The following is a 26,936-nucleotide window of genomic DNA, read 5'->3' as shown; positions in this document are numbered from 1 at the left end:
AGAAATGGTCTGAGTGGAAGAGTGGCTGTCAACAAGTCATCCTTAAGGAAGACAAACAGGCAGAAAAGGCTGAGGTATGAGTGTTCACATAATTTCCTTAGGGATTATTAAAGGATTCTGATTTGACATTAGAAGTGGCTTGAAAATCAGTGGCAACAGGCCATGTGAAGTGAGTGAAATTTGATCAGTCAGTCATGGTTTGGTGTCCCCAGAGCTCAGCCAACATTAGTGAAGCAGTGTGGGATCATGTTGACAGAGAATGGGACAAAAAGGTATGGGCTCAAAATGTGGTCATAAATATTTTGTACTTGTAAAAAAGATTTGTATGTGTAAAAAAGATTTGTGTGTGGACTTAGAAAAAAAAACCCTGCAAGTTACAAGTACGGATTTTTGACCCTATTTTTCTTCCCTTCATCTGATTGGTCAATGTCATGTCAATCACAAATGTAACAATCCAATCAGAGAACAGATGGGTTTGGCTGTCGAGGGGCGCTTTTTTTTAACTGCAGGTCTTTGAAGGGAATAAATGCCCTTTTACATGCCAACCCAGCGTTTTCCTTCATCACCACGAAGGAAAACAGTCTGTGGTAGTCCGAGTTTGGTGATTTTTATGTCACAGGTCTACGTGTTTAATACAGGGACTTCCACAGCCTTTTCAACAGCGCTGCGGACCGCGGGGTGGGGGCGGGCAGTGTTTTGGAAATGACAGTCTTCATTACAAAGCTTTCTTCGTTATGAATTAGCATACATGTTTTTATTGAACATTTGAAGAACTAGCAAAAAAAACAAACTCTTGTAGAGGACATAAAGTCAGAGATAGAAAAGACAAGGAGCAGGTGCATCTAGTACAGGTAGAGCTGCTGCAAAAACCCATAGAGCCCAGCAGCCAGCGTAACAAATTCTGGATCCTTTGCTTTTAGTTAGCAGTTAGCATTAGCAGCGTATCCTGCATCCGATGTGAAAGGACTTTTATGCTGCGCACTGTGACTCACAGCAATGGTGCTGGGTCAGCCCTGACTTTGTGTTAAACTAATCCTAAAGTAATAATGTTATTTCTAACCACTGATATACCACAACTTTTTCCTTTCAACAGCTACTGAAAGTTTGGGGACCTAGCTGCTATCGGATACAAACGGTATCACCCTTCAAGGACTTGCAGTTCAAAAAAGCGCCCCTCCGACAGCCAAACCCATCTGTTCTCTGATTGGATTATTACATTTGTGATTGACATGACATTGACCAATCAGATGAAGGGTAGAAAAATAGGGTCAAAAATCCGTACTTGTAACTTGCAGGGGTTTTTTTTTCTAAGTCCACACACAAATCTTTTTTACACATACAAATCTTTTTTACGCACACACAAATCTTTTTTACGCACACACAAATCTTTTTTACACATACAAATCTTTTTTATGCACACACAAATTCTTTTTACACATACAAATCTTTTTTACACATACAAATCTTTTTTACGCACACACAAATTCTTTTTACACATACAAATCTTTTTTACGCACACACAAATCTTTTTTACACATACAAATCTTTTTTACAAGTACAAAATATTTATGACCACATTTTGAGCCCATAAAAAAGCAGCCAACATTGTCTTTAAGAGAACTACTAAAGACTACACAAATAAATGACTAAACCTGTCTTATCCTAATGCAATTCTTATATTTAGAAAAAGCAGTAAGTGATCACAAATATATAAAGTGTGTGTATTGTTTTAGATATGTTTTTAATGCAGGACATGACCGAAATAAAGGTTTTACTGCCAACAGGTTGTATCTACATACACAAAAACAAAAACAGCAATGTCATTCCTTTTCAGTAGCATGTCTCCCAGACTGCAGCAGCCAACAAATGCCTCTGGATACTGTTGTCCTTTATATGTCAGCAGCACATAAAATCTGCATCTAGAAAAACCTGGTAAAGACAGTTTTGCTGACCTTATTCCTAAATATGACTTCAAAAAGTTTTTTTCTTCTGGCCTGAAGCCGGAGAGGAATTCTCACTCAGGTTTCAGTTCCGGTGTGTTTGAGTGCTGTGTGCATTTGTAATCATAATGCGCAAATGCTGACGGCGGGTCGACAGGGGGCGCACTCCGGACGACTGACTTCCCGTTCAGCTAGACTTTTATTTTGAAAGCCGAGTGTCGTCAGTGCGGACGCGTTTCTTTGCGTTCTGTGTCATAGCAGTTTTAACGGAATGTGGAAAGTAGCGATGTCGGAGGAAGTTGCCAAGGCTTTGCAGTCGGTAGTGGAACGGGTGAACCAGGCGGCGGCCCGGCGGCCTAAGGTAACTGCAGGCCGGGATGCTCCTCTCGGTAGCGCCTCTGCCTTCGCTCCTCTCTTGGGGCCCTGAGAAAAACGTGCTGCGGCAGCACGAATCGTTATGTAAGGCTGCCAAACACTTCAACCTTTGAATGGGAGACAGTCGGGCTTGCGGCAGCACTTTCATAACACCCCATGCGTGACAGTGCGTGCGGGGAGCATGGTACACGCACTCTGGCTGTGTTTGCGTGTTAGTGGGTACAGATGATGTCTGTCAGTTACTCATTCCATTATTGTGTGACTATTGCTCTATGGGAAACGTCCACGAGTGTAGATGTCCTTTTCAACAAGTGCCACTCCATTCAAATAGAATCAAGGTTGATGTAGGTCACAGCTGTGGGAACATGCTGTGAGCTGGTTTATCTAAATGATGAGGAGCAGCTGAACGATCTGTAGCAGGATGTGGATGCAGCCGGAAGCATCGTTGTTTTGGATGATGCTGACAGGGTTGACTCACTCCTCTGCAAAAGACCTTTGCTTGCATGCTGCATCACACGCTCCTCTGCTCATGCTCACTGATACGGATGAAAAATGAGCTTTTGTTGTCCTTCCTCAGACACTACCAGCTGTACCACCCCGCCTTGTAGCTGTCAGCAAGACAAAACCCCCAGAGATGGTTGTGGAGGCCTACAAGCAAGGGCAGCGGAACTTTGGGGAAAATTATGTGAGTGTGCAACACTGCCAGCGTCTCTGAATGACCTGTGAGGAGAATGAAGGTGGAGAGTAATACAGATGATTGACGTTGCCCTTCATTTCTCCCTAGGTTAATGAACTTGTTGACAAAGCTTCAGATCCTCTGGTAGGTTCACATATTTTAGAAGATTGGATTGCTCCTCCCCCACCGCAGACCTTGACTTTGTTTCTTTTCCCTTCATCCAGATTTTAGAATTGTGTCCAGAAATCAAGTGGCATTTTATCGGCCATCTACAGAAGAATAATGTCAACAAACTTTTGGGTGAGTGACCATCAGCTCTCTCGTAGAGGTCACAGACCTGTGAAATGCTCTCTCAGAGTGCTTTGTGGTTATTCTAAGGTTTTATGTAAACCTAAAAAAAACCCTAAAAACATCTTGTCGTTAGCAGGTCTGAAAATTGGGTAGATAGAACCTCAGATGAGCAACAACACGTCATATTACACTGTCATTATCTGTTTTAACAAAACAGTGTTTGAAAAAAGTACACTCTTACTGCTACCATAGTAATTAAAGAGAGAACAGTCAGGTACTTCTAATCGTTACAAGCGCGTCTATAAAGGCAGACTTTTGTCAGTGTGATCATTTGGACCATTCGGGTGTGTGTGTTAACAAAGGGAACACAATCAGCAGTGATCTTTGAGAAGCAGTGTGGGAAGGGCCATGACGCTTGTTGGGTGTACTTTCTCTTTACCATGACTGTACCAAATTAAAGCTATTTCTAAATAAATAAGTGAATACATACAACAGCATGATGCCCTTTCATCCTCATTTTTGCAGGAGTGCAGAATCTCTTCCTTGTGGAGACAATCGACTCTGCAAAACTGGCTGACAGGGTCAACAGCTCGTGGCAGCGCATCAGAGGAGCCAGCACACAGAGGTTAAAGGTCATGGTTCAGGTCAACACCAGCGGAGAACAGAGTGAGTGCTTCTTGGGTGTGACGATCTGATCACCAACACTGCTGCTGTTACGTGAACAATGCGTCAAATGTTTGTCTTAGGCAAACATGGCTTGCCACCAGAGGACACGGTCAACACGGTGAAGCACATAGTGACACAGTGTCCCGCCCTGCACTTCTTAGGACTCATGACCATTGGGCGCTACGGCTATGACCTCACTCTGGGGCCCAACCCAGACTTCCAGGTACGAAACAATTACAGAACGGCTACATTTACCTGTGGTCATTTTTGTGTGCACCAAGAAAAATGAAAAACACTATTAATATTAGTGTCAGTCTGTAATCCTAACAATACACCTGCACAGATGCTGCTGAGTCGGAGACAGGAGGTGTGTGACAGTCTGAAGCTGCCTACAGAGGATGTAGAGCTGAGTATGGGTATGTCCACCGATTTTGAACATGCGGTGAGTGTCACTCCTGTATGGAAGCTGGTAACAGCAATTTAAAAAAACTTTGTGTCCAAATTCTGAAATCAAATTTCTTTTGATTGACTTTGATTAAAGTCAATGATCCTCTGTAGGTCATGAATGTGTGTCAAACCCCACATCAGCACATACATTGCATTTCCTAAAAGTTGAACTTTGAAAAAAATGTCAACATTGTACCGGCACTGCAGAAAAGATCAGTGGAGTCATCATGAAAATCTGACTGTCTGCACAAACATTTGTCCTTGGAGACTCCTCAGCATTGTTGCTGATATTTGATTTGAATCTGCACATCCTATTTTCCTCCTTTTTAACTGTTGTTTTTGTTTTCTTTGCTTCCATATAAAGATTGAGGTGGGTTCCACCAATGTGCGAGTGGGTAGCATCATATTCGGCAACAGGGAGTATCCCAACAGTGCACTGAACACTCCTAATCCCAGTCCTGGTCCCAGTCCAGTTCCCAGTCCTGAGAAAACATCTAAGATGGTGTCAGAAGATGCCGCCAAGAAGATGCAGCACCTCACCGTGTCTGAACGCTAAGAAAGAGCCTCTCCTTCTTTGAAATACCTTTAATTAAAAAAGCAAAACAAAAGAGCTCTGCTCTTCACATGCAGAACGAACAGAGCGGTGAAGCAGATCTTTTCCACACAGCCTTGTGGAGCTAGGATTGAGGAATCCTGCATTAATTGTAAATTGTATTTGCCTAATCCTAACTTTTTGTGTGCCCTTGTTGCAGTTTAAGCATTAAAGTGGCATTTGGCACAGAGCTAGAAAACCTTTTTAACGTTGTTTAACAAGTGTTATTAACGTTTAGTGCCCTGACTTGCTCCTCATGGAAAACCTTTTAGTCAAGATAACTGGATACAAGACAAACTACTGAAAACACGACGACTTCAGTGTTTTTGCGTGAGGTTTCTTTGGATTCTTGTGCTGGTGTGTGATATTTTCTACTTTTCCACTCAAACACAGGACGGTGCTGAAATGTGTCTCCCACAGATCAGGACCTCCACACAGCACAGTGTACCACTCTTGTTGAACATATGAAACAAAGACCTGATTTAACAAATAAATCATTTATCCCTTTATAATGACACATTGTATTGTGTTTGATATTGTTCTGTTTGGTGTGCCAAAGGTGACAAAACTCTATTCTTGATATTAATAAACCTGAGCGTAAACCGAGGAAGTGTTTCTGTGTAGCAGTCTCGTGTCCGTGCTGTGGTGCTTTGGAGGTGAGTGTGAGGGTTAACCTATGCAAAGTGGTGATTTTGTTTCATCATCCAACTAGGTTTTCACACTGCAGCTCTGATGGTGTAGCAGTGGTTTATTTACCGGTATCACAAGATCTGTGTGTGTCTTGTTTTTTTTTTTTTTCTGTCAACATGGGGAGAAAAAAGGTCAGTTTGTGATTTAATGTGTGGTTACTGTCCTACCGAGGCATTTCAGCATTGTTTGGTTTGGAATCTGGCTCACAGGGAAGCTGAAGCCAAGCAATAAATTTTATTGTTGAAACGATGATCCATTTGCTGTGTATTTCTTCTCCTTAGGACAAAGTGGCGCAAATAACAACAACAAAAAAAAGTTCAGCCAAAGTTTTTTTTTTTTATTATTTTTTTATTAAGCATGTGAAACAGGCACCCAGACCACAGTAAAAAACAGAATATTTCCAGAGTGGCAATTTAACATTTCTGAAAAGGCTTTAGTGCATATGATATCTATGGATCTGAAATTGGATCTAAACTCTGCATTTAAGAAATGATCAGAAATCTTAAAATGCTGTCCTGCTAATGTTTGACAGTCAACTTGGCTCTAGCCCAGCGCAAAAAAAAAAGTCACAACTGTTCAATAAATAAGTTTTGTTGAAACACAATCTAGTGTCAGGAATGATAAGTATAGAGGCTCTTGTAGTATTAAATCCTTGTAAAAAGCATTAGAAAAGGGCAGCCAGTATCTATACACACATTCCTGTTGTTAATATCATAAACTGGCTCTACAGATAGATCTGGTATACTACAAACAATACATTGTCTGTAGAAAGATGGATGGTAACACTTTAACATTTCATTTCACACAAACAAGCAGCATATAAAAGGTTTATAATATAACTGTAAGCCTATCTCGACGAGTGGTTTAATATTGGTATAGCTTCTGTAAAGCACCTGAAACAATATCAAAGCTGTAGCTCTAAAATATTCAATAGGTTAAATAAATATTAATATTATATATAGCTAAATATAGCTATAGAAACTCACAATGCATTGAATAAATCAACCTAATGTATATCACAGAATCATGATGTCATTGCTATTGTGGGCAAAGTATCGTGAGTTAATCTTTGAATACCTGTATGTGCGTATTTAACACAGTTCTGGAATAATTATAAACTATTTATTATGCTGCTTATAAAAACTAACTGGGACTCAAGCACTGAAATGGGCGCAAAAGGAACCAAAGGCATTATAGTATATGCAGAAATGTATGTACCTGATGAGTACAGCTGAAATCCTATGGTTAAAAGTTACAAAACCTGTGTGAAACTATGTGTAACACTAACAATGACCAAAATTAAATACTTATAACAACTTCAGCATTCTCATTTTTCTTCATATACAATCACAAAAATGCTTTTTCCTGCACTTTAAGATAGAAAAGTGACACGTCCAGTGTTGTCAGGATTACACAACAAACCGTTTTGAGTTACTGTGGAAAAACTAAAAGGAAAGGAAAAAGCCACATTACCCGGGACACAAAATTGTATCTGCAGATTTGCGCGTACCATTTATGGCTAATATTAGGACCAAGTGTCTCCTCCTACACCTTTTTATTTGGGTGAGCAAAGTCTGTCTGCTCGTGTCATTTCACACTCACTGATTCTGTTCACACTCACGTTACACCAGTTTCTTGGCCTCAAAGAAGCTCTTCAAATGCTTCATCTGCCAAATACCAGTGACGATGAGGATGACCGTCTGAGCAATGGACCACCAGAGAACACGCTGGTTGGTGCTCTCACTCGTCATGCGAAAGCGCTCCTCACGATACTGCAGAAGAAAACCAGCACATTCAAGTCACTGCAGTGGCTTCAACTCCAATACTTTTGACATAAAACAGAACTGTTTTGGGTTTTTTTGGTTTTTGTTTTTTTAACTCACCCTCTGGTAGTTTTGCTCCTTCTGGATCTGTTCGACTTGGTCCAGCAGCTGTCGGACTCGTAGCTGCAGCTCGGTGAGTTTGTCCTTAGCTGCAATTTCAGGATAGTTGTTGGTATGTTCTCCCACTTGAATGTCCAGATGCACTCTCTACAGTAACAGACACTTCAGATTTACATGTTTTTCAGTCAACTTCAGATCAAGAACTTCCTTAGAATAAGCTAAATTGATGTACTAACTAAAACCTTAAGTTTTATTTGGGAAATGGTGACTACAGCTGCACACTGTCCTTATGAAATAATTTTTTTTAGACCTTAAAATTTCACTCCTGTCTGGAAGCAAAAAGTAGCAGGTTCTCCTTCCACAGAAGAAGAACGGTGACATCAGTGGGATTCTTTGGTGCTAATGTATCCTTGATATCCTTGAAGGTATCAGTTCATGCAGTGCACTGGCCTGCACCACGATTAGTATAAGACAGGGGCAGGGATAGCTCAGTAGGTAAAGTGGTCGCCCCATGATCGGAAGGTCGGCGGTTCGAATCCACTTAACGGCTACCCTGAGGTACCCCTGAGCAAGGTACCGTCCCTACACACTGCTCCCCGGGCGCCTGCTTAGTGGGCTGCCCACTGCTTCACTGAGTGAATGGGTCAAATGCAGAGAAAAACAAGTAATTTCCCCATGGGGATCAATAAAGTATCCATTATTATTATTATTATTATTGATTATGATGTTTTCACTCAAAGCATAGTTGAAATGCTGGTCCCAAGAATATTGAACTGTACTGATTTAAGAACCTCAGCTAATCTGGTGGAAAAACCTTCCAAGAGGCTCGAACAAAAGGATCAGAATGGGCTTAGGTCATTTCCAGCATAGCTCAACACACCCATATTTATTGGTGTTATTTTACAGCACATACATTATGTTCTCTGGATACTGGCATATTGTTTGCTACTTCAGTCTGAGGTGAAGTGCAGACTAGTGCCAGACCAGACAGAAAGTTAAGAGGCTTTTTTTTTTATATATAAAGATTAAAACAAACAAACAATATCAGTGAAAACTATTTTTAGGCTCACTGATGTGCCCAAAAAAATATATTAACATAAGTCTAAGATGTATGATAATAAATAGGTAATGCAAAAATACAAAAAGAGACAATACTTTTAATTTATCTAAGGTAGCACTGTGCTTCTAGTGACTTGACTCTACATTTACGCTGCTGATCAAACAGCATTAAGGTAGGCTGCCACTGTTGTTGTTGTTTCATTGCGTCTAGGGTTAACTCACCTTCAATCTCAGACTTTCTGAGAAATTTAAGTTTTTAGACACAAGTAAATGTGTTATCTAACACTGTTGTGAAGGTCAAATACTTCAAAAAGGGTGACAGTTTTCATTTAAGAAATCTGGTCAACTTTGTATTACAAGGATTATTTATCAGTTATAAACTTACCCTTATGTAGCTAGGGTTTTACCATTACTTTAAGACCTAATTCATCAACTAATTTTTTTAAATCACTTAATTGAATAATTTAAATGTAATTCAGCTCATTTTTTAGCTACTTTTAGCTAGCAATTTCAAACTTACCAACTGAAATTGCTCAAATATAAACAATCTCTACCCATTATAACCATTTATACACTAAACTTGACTAAGATCACACTTTTTGATTCTTTTTCTTTTTTAATGATTTATCAACTACTTTTAGGTCGTTTATTTTTTAAACTACTCATTTAATGTACAGTTTAAACATTTATACACTGCTTAACATTACTCAGTTATTGTTAAACAAATGCTAATTATTTTTAATGGAAAGCAGTCTGGCAGTTCAAAAAGTCAGACGTGCACTTCTGCACATACCAGTTTTCCACCTGCAAACAGAGCCATCTTGGTAGAGTTTGAATGCAAACAGATCTGATGCTCTCCAGGTGTATGGGAAGTAAATGTGAACCGTCCATCCGATCCATACTGACGCGAAAGGATGATCTGGGGAATGTGTAAGCAGCAAATGCTTAGATTTAACTTATATGTTCCATGTGCAGGTGTGTATTAGAAAACTATGGAGCTACATTGGTATCAAAAGGGTTGCAAAAGTGTATGTTATAACCAAGAAGGGTAAACTAAGATTTACAAATGTGTGTTCGTACTCACAACTGCAGGCTCCAATCCATACAGGTGTACAAAACTTTTTGAATGAAGGTAAAACTCTTTTGCAAATGCAAATATCCAAACCTGAATAAATACTCATCATTTATGCACATTTTTAAGTTCAGCTACATAAATTTTATGATTTTTGCTTTCAAAAGGCTTCCTCCACAGATCAATTCAGAGATGCACAGAGGGGTTTGGGACTCTTTTCACAGTGTCAGCTTAGAACAGATCCACAAACGTAAGCAGCGTTCAAGTCCTGTTAAAAAACTGGAAGATCTGGCAATCTTGTGGATTTCTGCATTACTTCAAACAACACAGACATTTTTGTTTTCTAAATACACAAAAAAAAAAACCTGTCACCCTTCACTTACAGATCCTATACAGTAATATACAGTGGGGCAAAAAAGTATTTAGTCAGCCACCGATTGTGCAAGTTCCCCCACTTAAAATGATGACAGAGGTCAGTAATTTGCACCAGAGGTACACTTCAACTGTGAGAGACAGAATGTGAAAAAAAAAAATCCATGAATCCACATGGTAGGATTTGTAAAGAATTTATTCGTAAATTAGGGTGGAAAATAAGTATTTGGTCACCTCAAACAAGGAAAATCTCTGGCTCTCACAGACCTGTAACGTCTTCTGTAAGAAGCTTTTCTGTCCCCCACTCATTACCTGTATGAATGGTACCTGTTTGAACTCATCATCTGTATAAAAGACACCTGTCCACAGCCGCAAACAGTCAGACTCCAAACTCCGCCATGGCCAAGACCAAAGAGCTTTCGAAGGACACCAGGAAAAGTATTGTAGACCTGCACCAGACTGGGAAGAGTGAATCTACAATAGGCAAGCAGCTTGGTGTGAAAAAATCAACTGTGGGAGCAATCATCAGAAAATGGAAGACATACAAGACCACTGATAATCTCCCTCGATCTGGGGCTCCACGCAAGATCTCATCCCGTGGGGTCAAAATGATCATGAGAACGGTGAGCAAAGATCCCAGAACCACACGGGGGGACCTGGTGAATGACCTGCAGAGAGCTGGGACCAAAGTAACAAAGTTCACTATCAGTAACACACTACAACGGCAGGGAATCAAATCCCGCAGTGCCAGACGTGTTCCGCTGCTGAAGACAGTGCATGTCCAGGCCCGTCTAAAGTTTGCCAGAGAGCACATGGATGATACAGCAGAGGATTGGGAGAATGTCATGTGGTCAGATGAAACCAAAGTAGAACTTTTTGGTATAAACTCAACTCGTCGTGTTTGGAGGAAGAAGAATACTGAGTTGCATCCCAAGAACACCATACCTACTGTGAAGCATGGGGGTGGAAACATCATGCTATGGGGCTGTTTTTCTGCCAAGGAGACAGGACGACTGATCCGTGTTAAGGACAGAATGAATGGGGCCATGTATCGTGAGATTTTGAGCCAAAACCTCCTTCCATCAGTGAGAACTTTGAAGATGAAACGAGGCTGGGTCTTCCAACATGACAATGATCCAAAACACACCGCCCGGGCAACAAAGGAGTGGCTCCGTAAGAAGCATTTGAAAGTCCTGGAGTGGCCTAGCCAGTCTCCAGACCTCAACCCCATAGAAAATCTGTGGCGGGAGTTGAAAGTCAGTGTTGCTCGGCGACAGCCCCAAAACATCACTGCTCTCGAGAAGATCTGCATGGAGGAATGGGCCAAAATACCAGCTACTGTGTGTGCAAACCTGGTAAAGACCTATAGTAAACGTTTGACCTCTGTTATTGCCAACAAAGGTTATGTTACAAAGTATTGAGTTGTATTTTTGTTATTGACCAAATACTTATTTTCCACCCTGATTTACGAATAAATTCTTTACAAATCCTACCATGTGGATTCATGGATTTTTTTTTTTTTTTCCACATTCTGTCTCTCACAGTTGAAGTGTACCTCTGGTGCAAATTACTGACCTCTGTCATCATTTTAGGTGGGGGAACTTGCACAATCGGTGGCTGACTAAATACTTTTTTGCCCCACTGTATGAAGGTTAATATATGGTTCAAATATGCTGCTGCTTCCTGGTGGATGCTCTTCCGCTACAAAAACAGCCAATCAGTATGCCTCTGCGGATTGGAGAACAGCACGATAAGCCATCCCTCTGGCTCATCCTCTTAAGTTAGTACAAGATAACTATTCTGCTGTATAATCGAAATATAGATATAATTCAGGTAATGTGGGATAACTACATCTGCATCACCTTACCAGTCTCAGAACACAGCACAATAGCATTCATCTTAGCTTAATGACTAACAAACATATGTAAGATTTATGAAAGCAAAAATGATCAATTTAGATAGCTGAACTTAAAAATCTGTGTGTCAATGATTAGCATTTATTCACGTTTTCATATGTGTATTTTGTAAAATTGTCTTTTGTTTTTCAAATTGCTTTGGATTTAGATTTGAGCACACATTTTTGACTACTCCAAAATACAAATTGTACCATTTTGCAAATCTTAGTTTACACTTGTGGAACATAGAGCATTCATTTGAGAATAATTTCACTCCATGGAAAATTACCTCTCATGTGTTTACCTTTGTGTCTGGATCCTTGATCTCAACATGCATCCCAAGACCAGGGGTGGATGGAAGGAAGGAGCCGGTTTGTTTGTCCCACAATTGAGTCCTGTACTTTCCTTTTAAATAAAAAAAAAAAAAAAAAAAAAAACCAAGCAAACATACCATCAATGGATCATGTAATCATTCACTTCTGCACTGCTAACACAGCCAGTAAAGTGTGTTTATATTAAACATACTGTTGAAAATACTATCATAACACTGAACAAGGGTATTTACACAAGATGTACAGGGTCAGGACATAAAAACACATTGAATGGTAAAGCATAAAAAGCAAAATGTAAGTAAGTAAACACAGTTTATTTTTCTTTTTTTTTATTTCAAATATTTGATGCATTAAAGTGTAAATATACAACAGTTCTCAGTGGATCTGTAGTTTTAACAGCCTTTAACATTTATGCATGTTTGGGTATAAAGGCAGATTTCACTTTTGGAAATGCTGGAATTCAGTTTTCTGACGTTCTAAAAAGCATTCATGAAAATAGCGGAGTCAGCTTAAGATCTTAAAAATGCAAGTGGAACAATCTCTACATCCTGACAATATGCATATTTCTGTTCATGTCAGGCAAAAAATTGTTTTTAAACACAAAATTCACAAGCTAGTAAATGTATCTGTGTACAGAGGCCTAAATTGGAATTTCTAAACTCAAAACACCACTGCTGCAGTTAGTAAAATCACTGCTGGCAGAGTGTTGAGAGCAAGACCAAAAATATTAAACTGTAAGGGCCAAAACACTCAGTAGAGTTAACGGAGTGTAGCATTATAGAGTCACCTTTTTTTTCTTTTTGGTTTTTTTTTTTTTTTACACCTAATTAAAGCAGCATTTAAAAAAACAAACTCATTTCTGAGATCAATTTAAGAATGTTTTAGTATTCTGAGTGCAGCTGAACCCTTACACACATCCTAAAAATGCATAAATACATAAAATGCAAAGATGTGACACATATAAAAGCCCTGTAAGGTAAGTACAATTTTGTGGATACTGTTCCTAAAATTGGTTTAAAAAAATACTGTCATATATTAGGTGCATCACCATCATTCTGTTCAGATTTCTAGTAATATGAATATTGTTACCCAGTGTGAAAAAGAAATTGAGTTTCGACAATTTTTAAATAAAAAAGTCTTGGTGAAAGCGTGTCATTTAAATCTATTACACCATCAAACTACAGTAAAGATCCATATGCTTAAAATGTACCGAATCAAGTGTACTGTGAAGGTTACTTGCCACAAATAGATCTGCGGGGAGCAGTGCCAATGCATTCATCCGAGTGAAGGTAAAGCTAAACCTTCTAGATGTGGACAAATTATGAATTCAAGGCTGGCACAAATATTTACAATACTATTTCGGCAATACTTGACACTAATATGGGTTGTTTATATATATATTTATACGTATGTTAACCCGTCCAGTTTTACCACGTACAACTCCAACTATGCTAGCTTCAGGTGTAAAATACTGTTTAGCTAACTAAGATTAGAAACTCACTTTAACATATTTTTTAAGTATAAAGAGACAAACCGATTGCCTCTTTAGTAGGCCAAAACTTGACAGTTTGCTGCTTAAACACTTTTAACCGGTGTGAACACCGTGAAGAAGTCTTCGTGTGGTCCCCGTTGTCATTTCCGACGCAGCATCTCTGCTGCAGCCAGCTGTTAGCGTGTACCGTTAGTTAGCTAGGTTATGCTAACAAGCGAATAGTCCTTACCAATAACCATGGTCTCATCCGGAATTTCTTCAATGAAACATTTTTTCTCCGTCTCCCCTATGTGAAAATAAAGGCTGTCACTTGGATAAATCCAAGCTAGTAATAAAATAACTCCAGCAGCCGGGAAAGACAGCATCTTGTGGCCTCTTTCACTTGGGCGCATCAGCACAGGAAGTTGTAAAGCCGCTGCGGCTACCTGACGTTTCTCTCTCGGTGAAAAAAGGAAGGGGATTTCCTAGTGTAAGGAGGTGCCCTGAGTTTAACCTCTCAGGCACGACTTTCTTCCACGCTCGTCCACGATTCACCCCGTGAATAAGTTTTATATTTTAGTGCACAGACCTTTTTAATAAATTCAATAAATAGATCTAAAAATCCTAATCCTTAATCCTAACAGAAACCCACTGTATTATGAAAAAGAAAAACATATTAGTAGTGACCGAAGCCTCATCTTGGAATTGTTGGATTATTCTGATGCAGTTGAAACCAGTTTTTTAGTAAAATGACTAGATGTTACAATGCCTGATAATGCATTGCTTTAAATGGAGAAAATCTTGAGGGATGGCTGTTATGAGAAAAGGCAGCCCAGAAACTTTACCAACGGGACACGTCGTTGTGTGCCTCAACTTTCGGTCTTTTACCCAAACTTATCTGCCATTTTTCCTCTCTTGGTTAGGTTTAGGGATCAGAGATCTGATCTAGGTTATCATATTAAAATTTGGGACACATCGTCAATAGTGGACATTGGATTCATCAGGTGTTTCAGCCATTATCACTAGACACCCTCATCCATTGAGGCCCTGCAGGGTTGATCAGGCCCCGGAGTGTGTCAGTGGTTTATGTTAAATTGTTATTTCTCTTCTTCTTTCTTCTGTTTAGTATTTTGTCTTAGGCCTTTTTATTGACTTGATACAAGTGAGTTCTGTTTCCTTTTTATAGTCCCTCAAGGTGACAACGTCGTATGTTTTAGAAAGATATTAATAGTTTCATTATAACTAATTTCAGTTTATACCCAAAATATCTAACCAGCTTTAGTCACCGAAGTATTGTCCGCTAGTACTAATGGTATCAATATTGAAAGTTAATATTTGTATATATGCCACTGTTATGTCACTTAGCTGTGTATCTGTGTAATTTAGGCATGAAATCAGCAAAATCTGTAAAACTGGTCATTTAAGCTATGAGCATGTTAGCTCTTTTAAAGCTTTAAGCCAATGAGTGATAGTGATTGCAGGCTGGTGCCACAACAGTACAGTACATTTAACACTTGAGTTGATTGATTTTATTGGTCTGAGACTTAGGTGGTGCAGAGCAGCACCTCATTGCGAGACTGACACAGAAAACTGCGTGACTGACCTGACACATTCAATTTTAGCATGCAAGCCAATAAATCAATTATAAAAAGGATAATGAATTACTCTAAATTACTCTAAATTACTCCATGTCATGATGGTTCCTGTCAGATAAAATGCTGACATTTTGTAAAATAAACCACATTTTGTTTTAGTTAACAGCCCAGTTTATGTTAATGTTTTAGATATAATGGGCAATCCGTTTCAGTTAAAATGGGTCACCATTTGAATTGAGTTTCAGAAGATATTCTATTAATTCTAATAAATAATGGGATGTGAAACGTTTCAAACTAGCAAGACTTAGGGGTTAGCCTGAGAGACTCAGCTCAGGGTGAAATTTTTCCTCTCATTTCCTGCGCGAACAACACTCGCTTCAGCTTTAACAGATAGCTCAGCCCATGTCAAACACGTTCAGTCCGTTGGAATAATATTACAAACCAGGTACAATATCTTTCTGAAGACAGACAGCTCGTTAATGTAGTTCTAGTTTAATGTCAGTCAACAAGTGCCTAAGTTTACTTTGTTGTCTTTTTGGTTTGTTATCCTAGCTAGCTCATTAGCTAAGTCGCTAGCTGTTTAGCGCCAGCTCCCAGCTCCCCGATGCTGGTTTAATTGCGTTAAATACCCTTACTAACAGTTTGTATGTGACTGACAGCTGTGTTGTCTGATACTCTACGCGACCGGAGTGAAAAAGAAGATTGGGTAAGTGAAGTTTCACATAGTAATGCAGCTACATTACCTGCCAGATGGGCTTAGAATTAGTACGGGAGTCATGTTTGACCCTGTTTGTTTAGTTGGGGAGAAAATAAGATGTTTATAACGTTACCTATAACACAGCTGGGGCGATCTGGTGCTTTTGGCTAAAATTGACGACTGGCGTTTATACTTTAATTAATCTACATTTGTGTCGAGTCCATTGCCTCGGTAATGCGGATGACGTAATGTTTTCCTCCATTCCTGTACGTTAGCTCAAAAATCACTTACATTTTATCTTTGACTCGTGAAGTCTATCATCAGGTCAGATACCCATTTCACACACATGCTGGACTTGGATTTAGACGTTGTATTAAAGTGAAAATGAAAGTTTACAGCCTGGGCCGCCTAAAGGGCGCTGAGGCCTGGTCTGCCATGTGTCATGTGATGAAGAATGCCATGGAGGTCATCGGCATATTGATGTTCAACATTAATAACGGTTTAGTTAAACAAGAAATGTGCTTATATGTGATGTAATGTTGATGTGTTTCTGCAGTGATGGTGCAGCCACAACCCGATGGCCCCATGCAGTGGGAGATGTCCGGAGAAGAGAGTGGAGGGACCCTGAGGGTCCCACCAGAGCTTGCAGCCAATGAAGTGGTGACCAGATTGTTGAGTGACAACCAGCAGCTTAGAGGTAAGCGTGTTCAGACTAAAAAAAGGTCTCTTAAAAGAATATCGCTGCACTGAGTGATGAGCTCAAACAGCAGATAAAGAAAGAAAGAAAGAAAGAAAGAAAGAAAGAAAGAAGAAAATCTTGTCCTTTAAAAGTCATTTTAGAAGCATATTTGTGTGGTTCATTATTTTAAAGCATTTATCTACATTAACTCTTCGATTCAGTGGTCACTGGGATATACAAACTGTATGCAGAGATAACACATACTTTCAAAGGTTACAGACAAGCTTTTTTTCCCCCCTAGAAGTTCTGTTTCTATAAGCATCTTGGCTCTTAAAGTGTCACATCTCATTCTTACAATGTCTCTGGTGTTAGTCACATTTGCATGGTAAGGTGAAGACCCTACAGCATAATAGAGGGAAAACCCCAAAGAGCAGACAATCCCCTATGAGCAAGTATCTGATGATGTTGGTGAGGCAGAACTATCATTTAACAGGAAAAGACGTCCGATTTGTACATTTGTTAAAAACCTCAATCTATTTTCAGATTTCCTAGTGTAATGAAATCTATAGATGTGTACGGAGATATTAATGGCTGAAAAATAGAAAGTTCATGAGTTACAGATATACTTGTGCCGCTGTAGATGGAAATATCTGTGGGAACGCTTTCTCTCTAACTACAGGTCATTTACACACTTGTATACTCAATTCCAGGTCTCAGTTTGCAAGCACATGTTACTTAAGATACAAATTCCTTTATTCACATTTACAAATTAGTAAGCATTTATGGAGACCTAATGATGCATGCAATGAAGTTGAACAATTCTTCACACCTGTTTGCAAGTGTTTTGACTACAACAGATGCCTCACAAAGCAGCAGGATCCCCCTTTACCTACACCACAAATACAGACAGAAAAACATAAGCTAGATCAGCAGAAACATGGAGGCGTTGATTCAATGAGAGCATCCTCCTGCTCTCTTGATATTTTACATGGATCTTTGTTTAAAAATGTCTTTCAGTCTATCGGTCACTGTGTGCTTACAATTATCAATACCTCACTGATTTCCGGTCAGGTCCCTGTTTATTGTAAGAATGCTGTTATTCACCCACTGTTAAAAAAAAACCTAAGCTTGACGCTACAGACCAATTTCAAAATTACCGTTCATTGCTAAGATTTTAGAAAAGGTTGTGGCTAAGCAGCTTATAGCTGTTCTAGATGAATACAGCATTCTGGATGAATTCCAATCTGGCTTTCGTAGATCTCACTCTACTGAAACTACACTTCTTAGAGTCTCCAACGACATTTTGATGAGATGTGATGCAGGAGAATGCTCCGTTTTGTTGATGTTGGACCTGACCTCTGCCTTTGATACTGTGGACCATCATATTCTGCTAGATAGGCTGAGACACTGGCTGGGTATATCAGGGGCTCCTCTTCAGCACTTACTGAGCACTTTTAAGGACATTTCGTATCACTGCTATGCAGATGATATTCAGTTATATATCTCCTTTAAGCCCCATGATGTTTCCAAGCTACAGATTTTGCATAGGTGCATAGACTCCATTAGAGGTTGGATGGCTGGAAACTTTCTTCAACTAAATGAGGAGAAGACTGAAGTCCTTGTTTATGCTCCTAAAACATTTGTTCCTAGTTTTATGGAAAACTTGGGTCCACTTGCTACATTTGCCAAACCTTCTACCAGGAACCTTGGTGTTACTATTGACTCAGCTCTGACTTTGGACACTCATTTTAAAGCTCTGGTCCGCTCCTGTTTTTATCACTTGAGAAACATTGCTAAGCTGAGTCCCATTGTATCGCGCTCCGAATTAGAAATTGTCATTCATGCATTTGTTTAATCTCGTTTGGATTATTGTAATTCTTTGTTTACTTGTTTATGTAAAGCCTCTTTGGAGCATCTGCAAGTTGTTCAGAACGCTGCTGCAAAGCTTCTGACCAAGTCCTCCAACTACTCCCATGTCACACCCCTGCTGATTCAGCTGCACTGGCTCCCTCTTAAATTCAGAATCCACTTTAAGGTTTTGACCTTGACTTTCAGGGCTCTGCATGGACGAGCACTAACATATATAAGTGAACTTTTACATCCATACATTCCCAGCAGGTCCCTGAGGTCACGTGACCAGGGCTTGCTGGTTGTCCAAAACACAAGGCTGAAAACAAAAGGTGACAAAGCTTTTGTAACTGTGGCCCCCAGACTGTGGAACTCTCTCCCTTTGAGCCTGAGATCTGTGGACTCAGTGGTCGCTTTTAAAAAAACAGCTAAAAACTCATCTTTTTAAACCTGCTTTTGGTTGATTTTTATTTTTATGTTTTAGCTTATGTGAAGCACTTTGAGATTTTTATCTTGAAAGGTGCTATATAAGTAAAATTTTACTTTACTTTACACACCTTGTGAGTCACAGCACTTTAACTGTGTCCAGTATATAGTATGGTATGCTCGGTATGCTTTCTCTCTCAAGATAAGTGCACAAAAAAATACTTTATTAATGTAAATAATGTGGTGTGTTTACTGAGTACACATTACTGTTTCAAAGGAACATTTAAACAAAGTATTTTCAGTCATTCACTGTTGAGTTTATAGAGTGTAAAGAGGAAGCTTTCTATATTCAGTTATACAGCAAACTATCTGAAGTTAACTAGCATTAGTTGGCGTTAACCTTTATATGCTGCAGCTCATGTAAATTAATTCAACTGAGAAATGTTTTTACTGCTAATAAAGTTGAACATTTATTTTGTCAACATTTGTATAATGGTAAACATGACTAATAGACACAGTAGCGAACAGGAAGGCGAGGAAAGAGTCAGCAAACTGAGTCTGTGTCATTATTTAAACTCTATGCTAGGGCTGCTCAATTAATCGAATTTTAATCACGATTACGATCTGGGCTTTCACAGATCATTAAAAATGACTGAGCTGATTATTAGCACCTCCCTCGTGCTTTACTCTCGCGCTGCTCCGTGCAGCAAATCGAGCGCACCTCTCTGCATTTCGAACACACGTCACAACAATTAAGAGGACCCGAGGGAAGCTCGGAAAGCTAAGCAGAAGTTATTTGGAGAGGAGAGTGACTGCTAGTGATGTGCAATACCACGGATTTCCTTTCCGATCCGATACCAAGTACTTTTCAGGGTGGTATCGACGATACTGATCCGATACCGATACTTTATACAAAAAAACGTATTTTATTTATTGTATCTCAAATTATAGCGTCATAATGATTACAGGTCATCAGATTACTTGTTCTTATCACTTAATAATGCATAGTTCATCATATGGAAATAAAAAAAACTGAAGTTGTGCGCTATTTGAACATGTTGCCTGCCTGCAGCACTAAAGGACTCTGTGAGAGACGTGTGTCTCGCCCTAGCAGCACCTGTCCCTCTCCTCCTCTTCAGTTCGTCTCAACATACGCTACTCATATTCTGTGATATGATTTACTCTGAGGTGTTTGACAAGGTTAGTGATGTTGCCACAACCAAACATGCCAACCCTCCCGATTTTTCCGGGAGAATCCCGGAGCCACCATTCTCCCGAATTTCCACCTGGACAACAAAATTGAAAAACCATATCGCAGAATTCATAGCGCGGCCGAGCCAATTCCAGTTTCCAGCAATGGCGGCAGCTACTTAGTTTTAATATTACTCTTATTTCTCTTTCTGGGTCGCAAAACCCCCCCCCAACTTTTAACATGTTTTCAGGTGAGAATGTAGCTGTGTAAACTTCAATTATCTGAGCCAATCGACACATCGTCTTCAAACCCCCGCAGGCTTTCACTACTCGGGTTAAACATGATATATAAGTCACTTTGATAACTTAAAAATGTTATTGTTTGGGTTTTACAGTGTTTTGTTTGTTCGTGAGTAAATCGGTTTGGCTGAGATTAAAGTTATTAGATTAGATTAAATTAAATTTAACTTTATTAATCCCTCAGGTGGGTTCCTCCGGGGTTTTCACACAGCTGAATAAACACCAAACAGAAAACTAATTAAAGAAAGTGTGAGACGGTCGAGAGTTTACGCCAGCGCCTGGTTATATTTTAGATAGCAAGGAGCAGACGGCTGAGTTTCACTCCACCGAGGGAACTCATGACGTACTACCCGGCTTTCTTTAGACCGTGAAGGGCGGGTCCTCAGGTGGAAGCAGCCTCTGAATTTGGACACCCCCGCTGTTTCGGTGACATTTAACGTATTTTATCCGATAAATAAACTCTGTAAAATGTGCCCTTTTGATTGTCTCCCTAATTCTGAGGTCTCAAGGTTGGGAAAGTATAGCCACAACACCTCACTCTTGGAGCACTTTTTTGCCACATGTATCGCAAACCATGTCTCAGCTGTTTGTGGAGGTAAAATATGTCCGCACAATTAGGCTCAGCCATTGTTGTGAGTGCGCGCGCCAAGGGGCTGCGAGCCATTTATACAGCCGTATTTCGCACATGACTATGAAAGGCGGAAGAGGAAGTAGTTCCTTTGAATGTAGAGAATCCGAATGTTATAGTTTCTTTCCACTGTGTTGCTGTTAGTGATAAACTACAAATTAACCCTAAATGACTAAAAATATCGATATTTTAATGTGAGAATCGATTCTAGAACATAAATGACTGGTATCGGAGGAATCGATATTTCAGGATCGATCCGCACATCACTAGTGACTGCCGTTGGTTGAAAAGAGAGGTAAAAAAAACTTCAGTGGTGTGGAAACATTATGGGTTCGCAGAGTCAGACGTGGATCAAGTAGACATAGTGTGTAAACTTTGCTACGGTGTCGTAGCTGCACCACAGAGCAACACTGCAAAGTTCTCTAAACATAGATGTTTACATTTTTCATTTATTTCTTATATTGCAAACATTTGCACTGTTATCAGTATTTGCACACTATTTTATATTATTTTTTAAAGTCATTATTCAATACATTGTTATTGTTAACCCTTTAAAGCCGGTCAGAGTGGCACGCTCCGTTTTGCATAACTATTTTTAAATCCCTGTAGAACCATAACTGCATAAGCTAGCGCAATAATTTTTTTGCATATGAAACCGGAGTTGTTGTACTTACATCTTATGCCATCAGCTGGTCCTCGGTCACGGTTTCCCTCCACATAAAGCTTTGCAAAAATTGCATAAAAGGGCTTGCAGGAACAAAAACATAATATTCCAGAAACACGCAACGCGAACTATTGCATGTCCGCCATTTCCTGCCCGAAACCGGAAGTGACGTAATTTTCGCGGAAAATGTCGTTTTTTACTTGTAGGCCTTAAAAGCCTACAAGTAAAAAAAACTACAGTTTCTGGAATGCTTAGAACTCGAATTGCACTGCTGGAAATAGTTTATTTTGATGCACATGCTGTTTTCTTTGCGAATTTGCATCACAGGATTGTTTTTTGTTTTTCCTGCCGTGTATAAAAATTGCTGTATCTCCAAAATAAAACTATGAAGACACTCAAAATAAATTTCCTGTTGTTGTAAACTAATTTTTGCAAATTTTTTGTATTTAAAGTTTTGATGGATAAACCTCTTTAATTTCTCCAATTAGAAATATATGTAAAAAAAATGTTTGTAGTTTTTTGCACTTTTTTGCAATTAATGTAGTTACTATGGACTTAATGCATACATATTATTAAAATATGGGCTATAACAGTTGTATTGATGTATAGCAACTTGAAATGCTCCCAAAAATGGCACTACAACATGTAAAAAAATAATATAAGCTCTGGCGGACTTGGTTCTATGGTAGGTCTTAAAGGGTTAAATAAATATCGTCAAATAATCGAGATCTCAATTTCAGTGAAAATAATCGTGATTATCATTTTTGCCATAATCGAGCAGCCCTACTCTATGCTCATGTTGACATCAGCTATTGTTGTTAGTCAGTTAGGAAAGGGTGTCATAAAAATAAAAGTCATATCTGAGTGCATTTCCAAGAACTGAGCAAGAGTTTGTAAAAGTATAATTAGATTTGATGTGTCAGTGGAACAGTTTTTCAGTTAAGCAAATTATATTTATTAACATTAATTCAAGGAAACCATCAGCAAACTAATTCAGTTACTCAGTAATATCATTAACACGCAGTCGTGTGAAAAGCATAATTTTCACACACCGAAAGTACACCCTTACAGCAGGTGTGACCATTTCTAAAAAAAATTTAAGGTTGCTGGTTTTCAGGTGCATGTTAACACAGGAGTGTCCTATCAAATTTACCCCAAGGTCAGTGCATGCAATGCTAAGGGAGATTACAAAACCCTGAAAGCTACTTCTCAGACTCCACCGGCTTCAATTAGCATGTTTAAATTCATGGATTGACAATTAGAAAAGGACTAAAGGAGTATGGCTGTACTGGAATGGTTCCCAGGAGAAAACTTCCTCTCGCTTAAAAAAAAAGATGGGAGCATAGCTTAGCTTTGCAAAGTTGCCTCTGAACAAATCACAGGAACTCTGAAACAATGTCTTTGGATAGATGAGAGCAAAGTGGAGATTGTGTTTGGTTATAATGCACAGTGGCACATTTGGTGAAAGTATTATAGAGTCAAAGCTGAGGCTCTCTATCTGACAGCTAAAGCTTAGCGTAAAGTGGGGTCATGCAACAATGGGACAGTGATCTCAACCACATCGCCAAATCTACACTAAAAAACCTCAGAAGAATCAAAGCGTTGCAGTGGCCGAAAGTCCAGACATCAGCCTGCCTGAAATGATGTGTTAGGACTACAAGAGAGCTGTGCTTAAACAAGTGTACAACTAAGTGAAGTGGAGCAAAGAGGAATCAGTGAAATATCCTCCACAATCGTGTGAGAGACTGATAGTCAGGTACAGGTATTTCTGCAAGCTACTGAATCACAGTTTCACAGATTTGTCTTTTACAGGACTTTGCAGAGCCTGTGAAATGATTCTTTTTCACATGACTGTATTTAGTATATATTAGTCTCCCCCATCTCCTTTTACCACCTCATTCTGTTCCCACAGAGGCGCTGCGGCGGAGCAACCTGGCCTTGCGTCAGCGCTGTGAGGAGATGGAGGGATGGCAACGAAGGACAAAAGAGGAACGAGAGTTTCTCAGCTGTCGCTTCCAAGAAGCAAGGTCCCTGGTGGAGAGGCTGGCCCAGGAGAACCACTCCTTACAGAGCATGGTGAACGGACCTGGCTCCTCCAACACCTCGTCTAATCACTGCTGCAGCTCCAGCCAGACTGAAAACCCGCAGCTACGGACAGCCAGGAATGGACCAGTGGACGGACCACAGGTTGGCTAGCTGGAAATTGATAATTATTAGTCATGTTTCCATTTACCTACTTTCAAATTTACAAAGGCAAGCAGACATGCACCAAATCTGTGTGTCCTGTAGATGTATATAAGGCAATCCTTACTCACACGGGTCTTTGTGTGGCCCCTCAGTACAGAAACAAACTGTTTTAGCTCATCCCCCCTTTAAGCTAGCTTTCTTTTGATTGGCTGTTCCTCAGTAACGAAATGCTTGGGTAATAGGTGGGTGGGATTTTTTTGTATAATAGCCAGAGATTAACATATTAGGGATATCTGCTCATATGACAACATACAGAGCAAAGATTTTAAAAAAGGTCTTCTTTTTTTTAAATTTTTTAATCCTGTTTAATACGAGCCTCCATATATATCATGGGAAAGGTGAGAAATGGACTTTTAATCTTTTCCATTATGTCTCTCAGACTCTAGATCAGCGAGAAAAGAAGAGAGTCGAAGATACAGAGCAATGCACACAGACATCACCGCCTCGCAGCCTGGTAAGATGTTTGTGTGTGTGTTTGTGGCTCATGTTCATGTGCTGTCATGGTCAGTCAAACTCTGTTTTTTTTTTCTGCTCATATTTTTCATCTAATCAGTGTGTCTGTGTGTCTAGGATAACACAAGTGTGCATAGCTCATTGAGTTACGCACAATCCTCTCCCCCCATATCATTTTCAGATGAACTGGGAGATATAATGGGCAATGACAATAGCCAGGTGAGCCCGGTCACTCCCATCCTAATTCTACCAGTCAGATCTCTAACGCTGCACCTGCAGCCCTCACACATCCAGTTTGAGCTTTCCTCACCTAATCTACAAACAGTGGCTGAGGTCAAAAATTGTAACTAATAGAAAATGTGACTAAAATGACATTGGCAGCAACTGAAGTGTGTTGGACTGTGTTTTACATTCAGCAGCATAAATTTTGAGGTCAAACGTGGGGGTTTTTTGGACAACACTCAAATAAAATTTGGAAAAGACAGTAACACAGTTTATCCCAATCACAACCTCTCCTTTTCTCCTTATCCACATGGTGTTGGATGTTTCGGTGTAGTTTCAGTGCTGAAGCCCACAACGAACACGATCCATTTTTCTCATTCTTCTCTGTATGTTCATCTATTTAACCCATCTCTATGCCACTTCCATGTTTTTCTCTGGAGCCTGTGGAAGGTGCAAACGAGTTCCTGCAGCTGCTGAAGAGCCACAAAGAGAAACTGGAGGAAGGGATGCGAGAGCTGAGAAGGAAAAATGAGGAGCTAGAGAAGCAGAGGGACGAGGGAGAGAAAGAGAAGGAGCGAATGCTTCACTGCATAGACCAGCTCCGGGGTAAACTGGCCCAGGCACAGGTAACGTTGATATCCAGGCACATAAAAGTCTTTCAGATGAGTCACTATGGTAAGGTAGTAATGTAGATGATCCTGGCAGCGTAAAGGGAACATTTACTAGCAAAACAATGTGTGAATGTTCTGTTTCTGTCGCATAACTTTCCAGATTTGTATAGCATGAACTGCCACTTGGCCTTGAATGTAACACCGAGATGCTACTGTAGATAATATAGAAGTTAGTTGGCATGTTAAGGTAAAAGTTAATATGAAATCACAAATACAATAATAAGTAAAATCGGTAAAAATATTAATAATATAAATACCAAATATTAGCAATGATTTATCGGTAATGTTACTGTACCGTGTAGCTAAATGTGCTGACCTCTATCATTTCGCTCACGGATGCTGCTGCATGTAATCATATTTGAAATATGATTGAGGTGTTTCAGGTTTTGGATTGGTAGTCAGACAAATCAGCTTCATGGTAAACAAAAACTAATCACATCAAAAATAATAAAATAATTTTGAGTGGCCTTCCTAAAGCCATGACAGAACAACACTGTTTAGGTTACGTTGAAGATTCATGTCTCAGTTCCACCTGGTGGCTTTCAGCCTCCTTGTGTGTTCTTAGCATAAATGTTAAATAGCAATTAGCACTACAGTTAATAATAACATTTGAAAACATGAATAAAGAAGATTTAAAAAATGATAAAAATGTTATCAGAAGAAATCTCCTCACAAAGTAATGGCTTGTTTTCCTCTGTTGCATTTTGCGTGTCACTGGTAGATGTGACCTTTCACTGCTTGCAAATTACAAAAGAGATAACGTGATGATAAACACAATCTGTTTTGTCGTCTGTGACGTGGAAAAACTTGTATGACTGTTTTACAGACGAACAATGTTACTGAGGAGGTTGTCCAGCAGCGCTCGGAGGCACAGCACTCGTCCGACTGGTATGAAGCATTTTCACTTAAGCGCACTGTTGGAAACTAACAGCACTAACTTTACTTTCTGCTAAACCTTTAACACAGTTCTGTTTAATGATACAGAATATCTGCAGAGAATTGCTCTCTTTTGGAAAATGACACCAGCATGCTTTTTGATTGCTTAAAACAACAAAAACCTCACTTTTGAGATGCTGTCTTCCTTCTCCTTCCTCTCTTTCTGTTCCTTTTTTCCAGCTCTAGCCTGGCTAAGCTCACAGAGCAACTTCAGGCCACACAGGGCAGGTGAGCCCGCAGTTCTGTGTGGCTTTGTCTTTCTCACTGTTTGCACGTCTGCTTCCTGCTCTGCTGTCTTCTCCATCACTGCAGGAGGTCTACCTGTGTGTCTCTTATTCTGAAAAAAGCCTGTTTTCCTTGTTTGTTTGTTTGTTTTAGGAAATGTATTTGTTCTTATTTCATTTATTTTATTAGAGCTGCCAAACTTCAGCTCACAGACCAATAACACAATAATGTTGTAACACAACAGCAATGATTTGTCCAGTGTCATCTAGTATTTTATCTCATTCATGATTAGGGATGGGTATCGAAAACCGGTTCTTGTTGAGAACCGGTTCCCACTGTTTCAATTCCTTGGAATCGTTTGCCACTTTTATAAACGATTCCCTTATCGATTCC

The 26,936-nt window shown here is 39.6% G+C and overlaps 3 protein-coding genes across 9 annotated transcripts in view; 2 read left to right on the top strand and 1 right to left on the bottom strand.

The window, feature by feature from the left end:
* Positions 1 to 2,125: 2,125 nt before the first annotated feature.
* On the top strand, positions 2,126 to 5,927 carry plpbp (pyridoxal phosphate binding protein). Its single transcript, XM_085449176.1, has 8 exons — positions 2,126 to 2,301; positions 2,893 to 3,000; positions 3,100 to 3,135; positions 3,216 to 3,291; positions 3,808 to 3,948; positions 4,029 to 4,171; positions 4,292 to 4,390; positions 4,760 to 5,927. The coding sequence occupies exons 1-8, from the start codon at positions 2,212 to 2,214 to the stop codon at positions 4,949 to 4,951; spliced, it is 885 nt and encodes a 294-aa protein (XP_085305302.1). The 5' UTR covers positions 2,126 to 2,211; the 3' UTR covers positions 4,952 to 5,927.
* A 66-nt stretch (positions 5,928 to 5,993) lies between these two features.
* tmed4 (transmembrane p24 trafficking protein 4) lies at positions 5,994 to 14,241 on the bottom strand. 2 transcript variants are annotated; one of them, XM_085449549.1, is made up of 5 exons: positions 14,012 to 14,239; positions 12,263 to 12,363; positions 9,413 to 9,538; positions 7,561 to 7,707; positions 5,994 to 7,449 (listed from the first exon to the last, which is right to left on the bottom strand). In XM_085449549.1, exons 1-5 carry the CDS (start codon positions 14,172 to 14,174, stop codon positions 7,300 to 7,302), a joined length of 687 nt encoding a protein of 228 aa, XP_085305675.1. In that variant the 5' UTR covers positions 14,175 to 14,239; the 3' UTR covers positions 5,994 to 7,299. The 2 variants fall into 2 exon arrangements, with proteins under 2 accessions (XP_085305675.1, XP_085305676.1); XM_085449550.1 differs by lacking the exon at positions 9,413 to 9,538 and having other exon boundaries at positions 14,012 to 14,241.
* Positions 13,522 to 26,936, top strand: part of ikbkg (inhibitor of nuclear factor kappa B kinase regulatory subunit gamma) — a 28,740-nt gene continuing 15,325 nt past the window's right edge. Inside the window, exons 1-9 of one of the 6 annotated variants that reach the window (XM_085449544.1) lie at positions 15,695 to 15,801; positions 16,016 to 16,062; positions 16,610 to 16,750; positions 23,702 to 23,976; positions 24,416 to 24,490; positions 24,607 to 24,708; positions 25,152 to 25,337; positions 26,209 to 26,270; positions 26,499 to 26,546. In XM_085449544.1, coding sequence (XP_085305670.1) covers positions 16,612 to 16,750; positions 23,702 to 23,976; positions 24,416 to 24,490; positions 24,607 to 24,708; positions 25,152 to 25,337; positions 26,209 to 26,270; positions 26,499 to 26,546 — 887 coding nt within the window. In that variant the 5' untranslated portion in view covers positions 15,695 to 15,801; positions 16,016 to 16,062; positions 16,610 to 16,611. Of the gene's footprint in view, positions 13,580 to 15,694; positions 16,063 to 16,609; positions 16,751 to 23,701; positions 23,977 to 24,415; positions 24,491 to 24,606; positions 24,709 to 25,151; positions 25,338 to 26,208; positions 26,271 to 26,498; positions 26,547 to 26,936 lie in introns of those variants that run through there. The other 5 variants (XM_085449545.1, XM_085449543.1, XM_085449546.1 and 2 more) reach the window with 5 other exon arrangements.

The sequence above is a fragment of the Copadichromis virginalis genome, linkage group LG23 (assembly GCF_057382275.1).
Source record: "Copadichromis virginalis isolate Kocher_CV1m ecotype Utaka linkage group LG23, C_Virginalis_male_GT1.1, whole genome shotgun sequence".
NCBI classification, from domain to species: Eukaryota; Metazoa; Chordata; class Actinopteri; order Cichliformes; family Cichlidae; genus Copadichromis; species Copadichromis virginalis.
The sequence above is the reverse complement of the archived record's forward strand: the minus strand, read 5'-3'. Positions and strand labels throughout refer to the sequence as shown.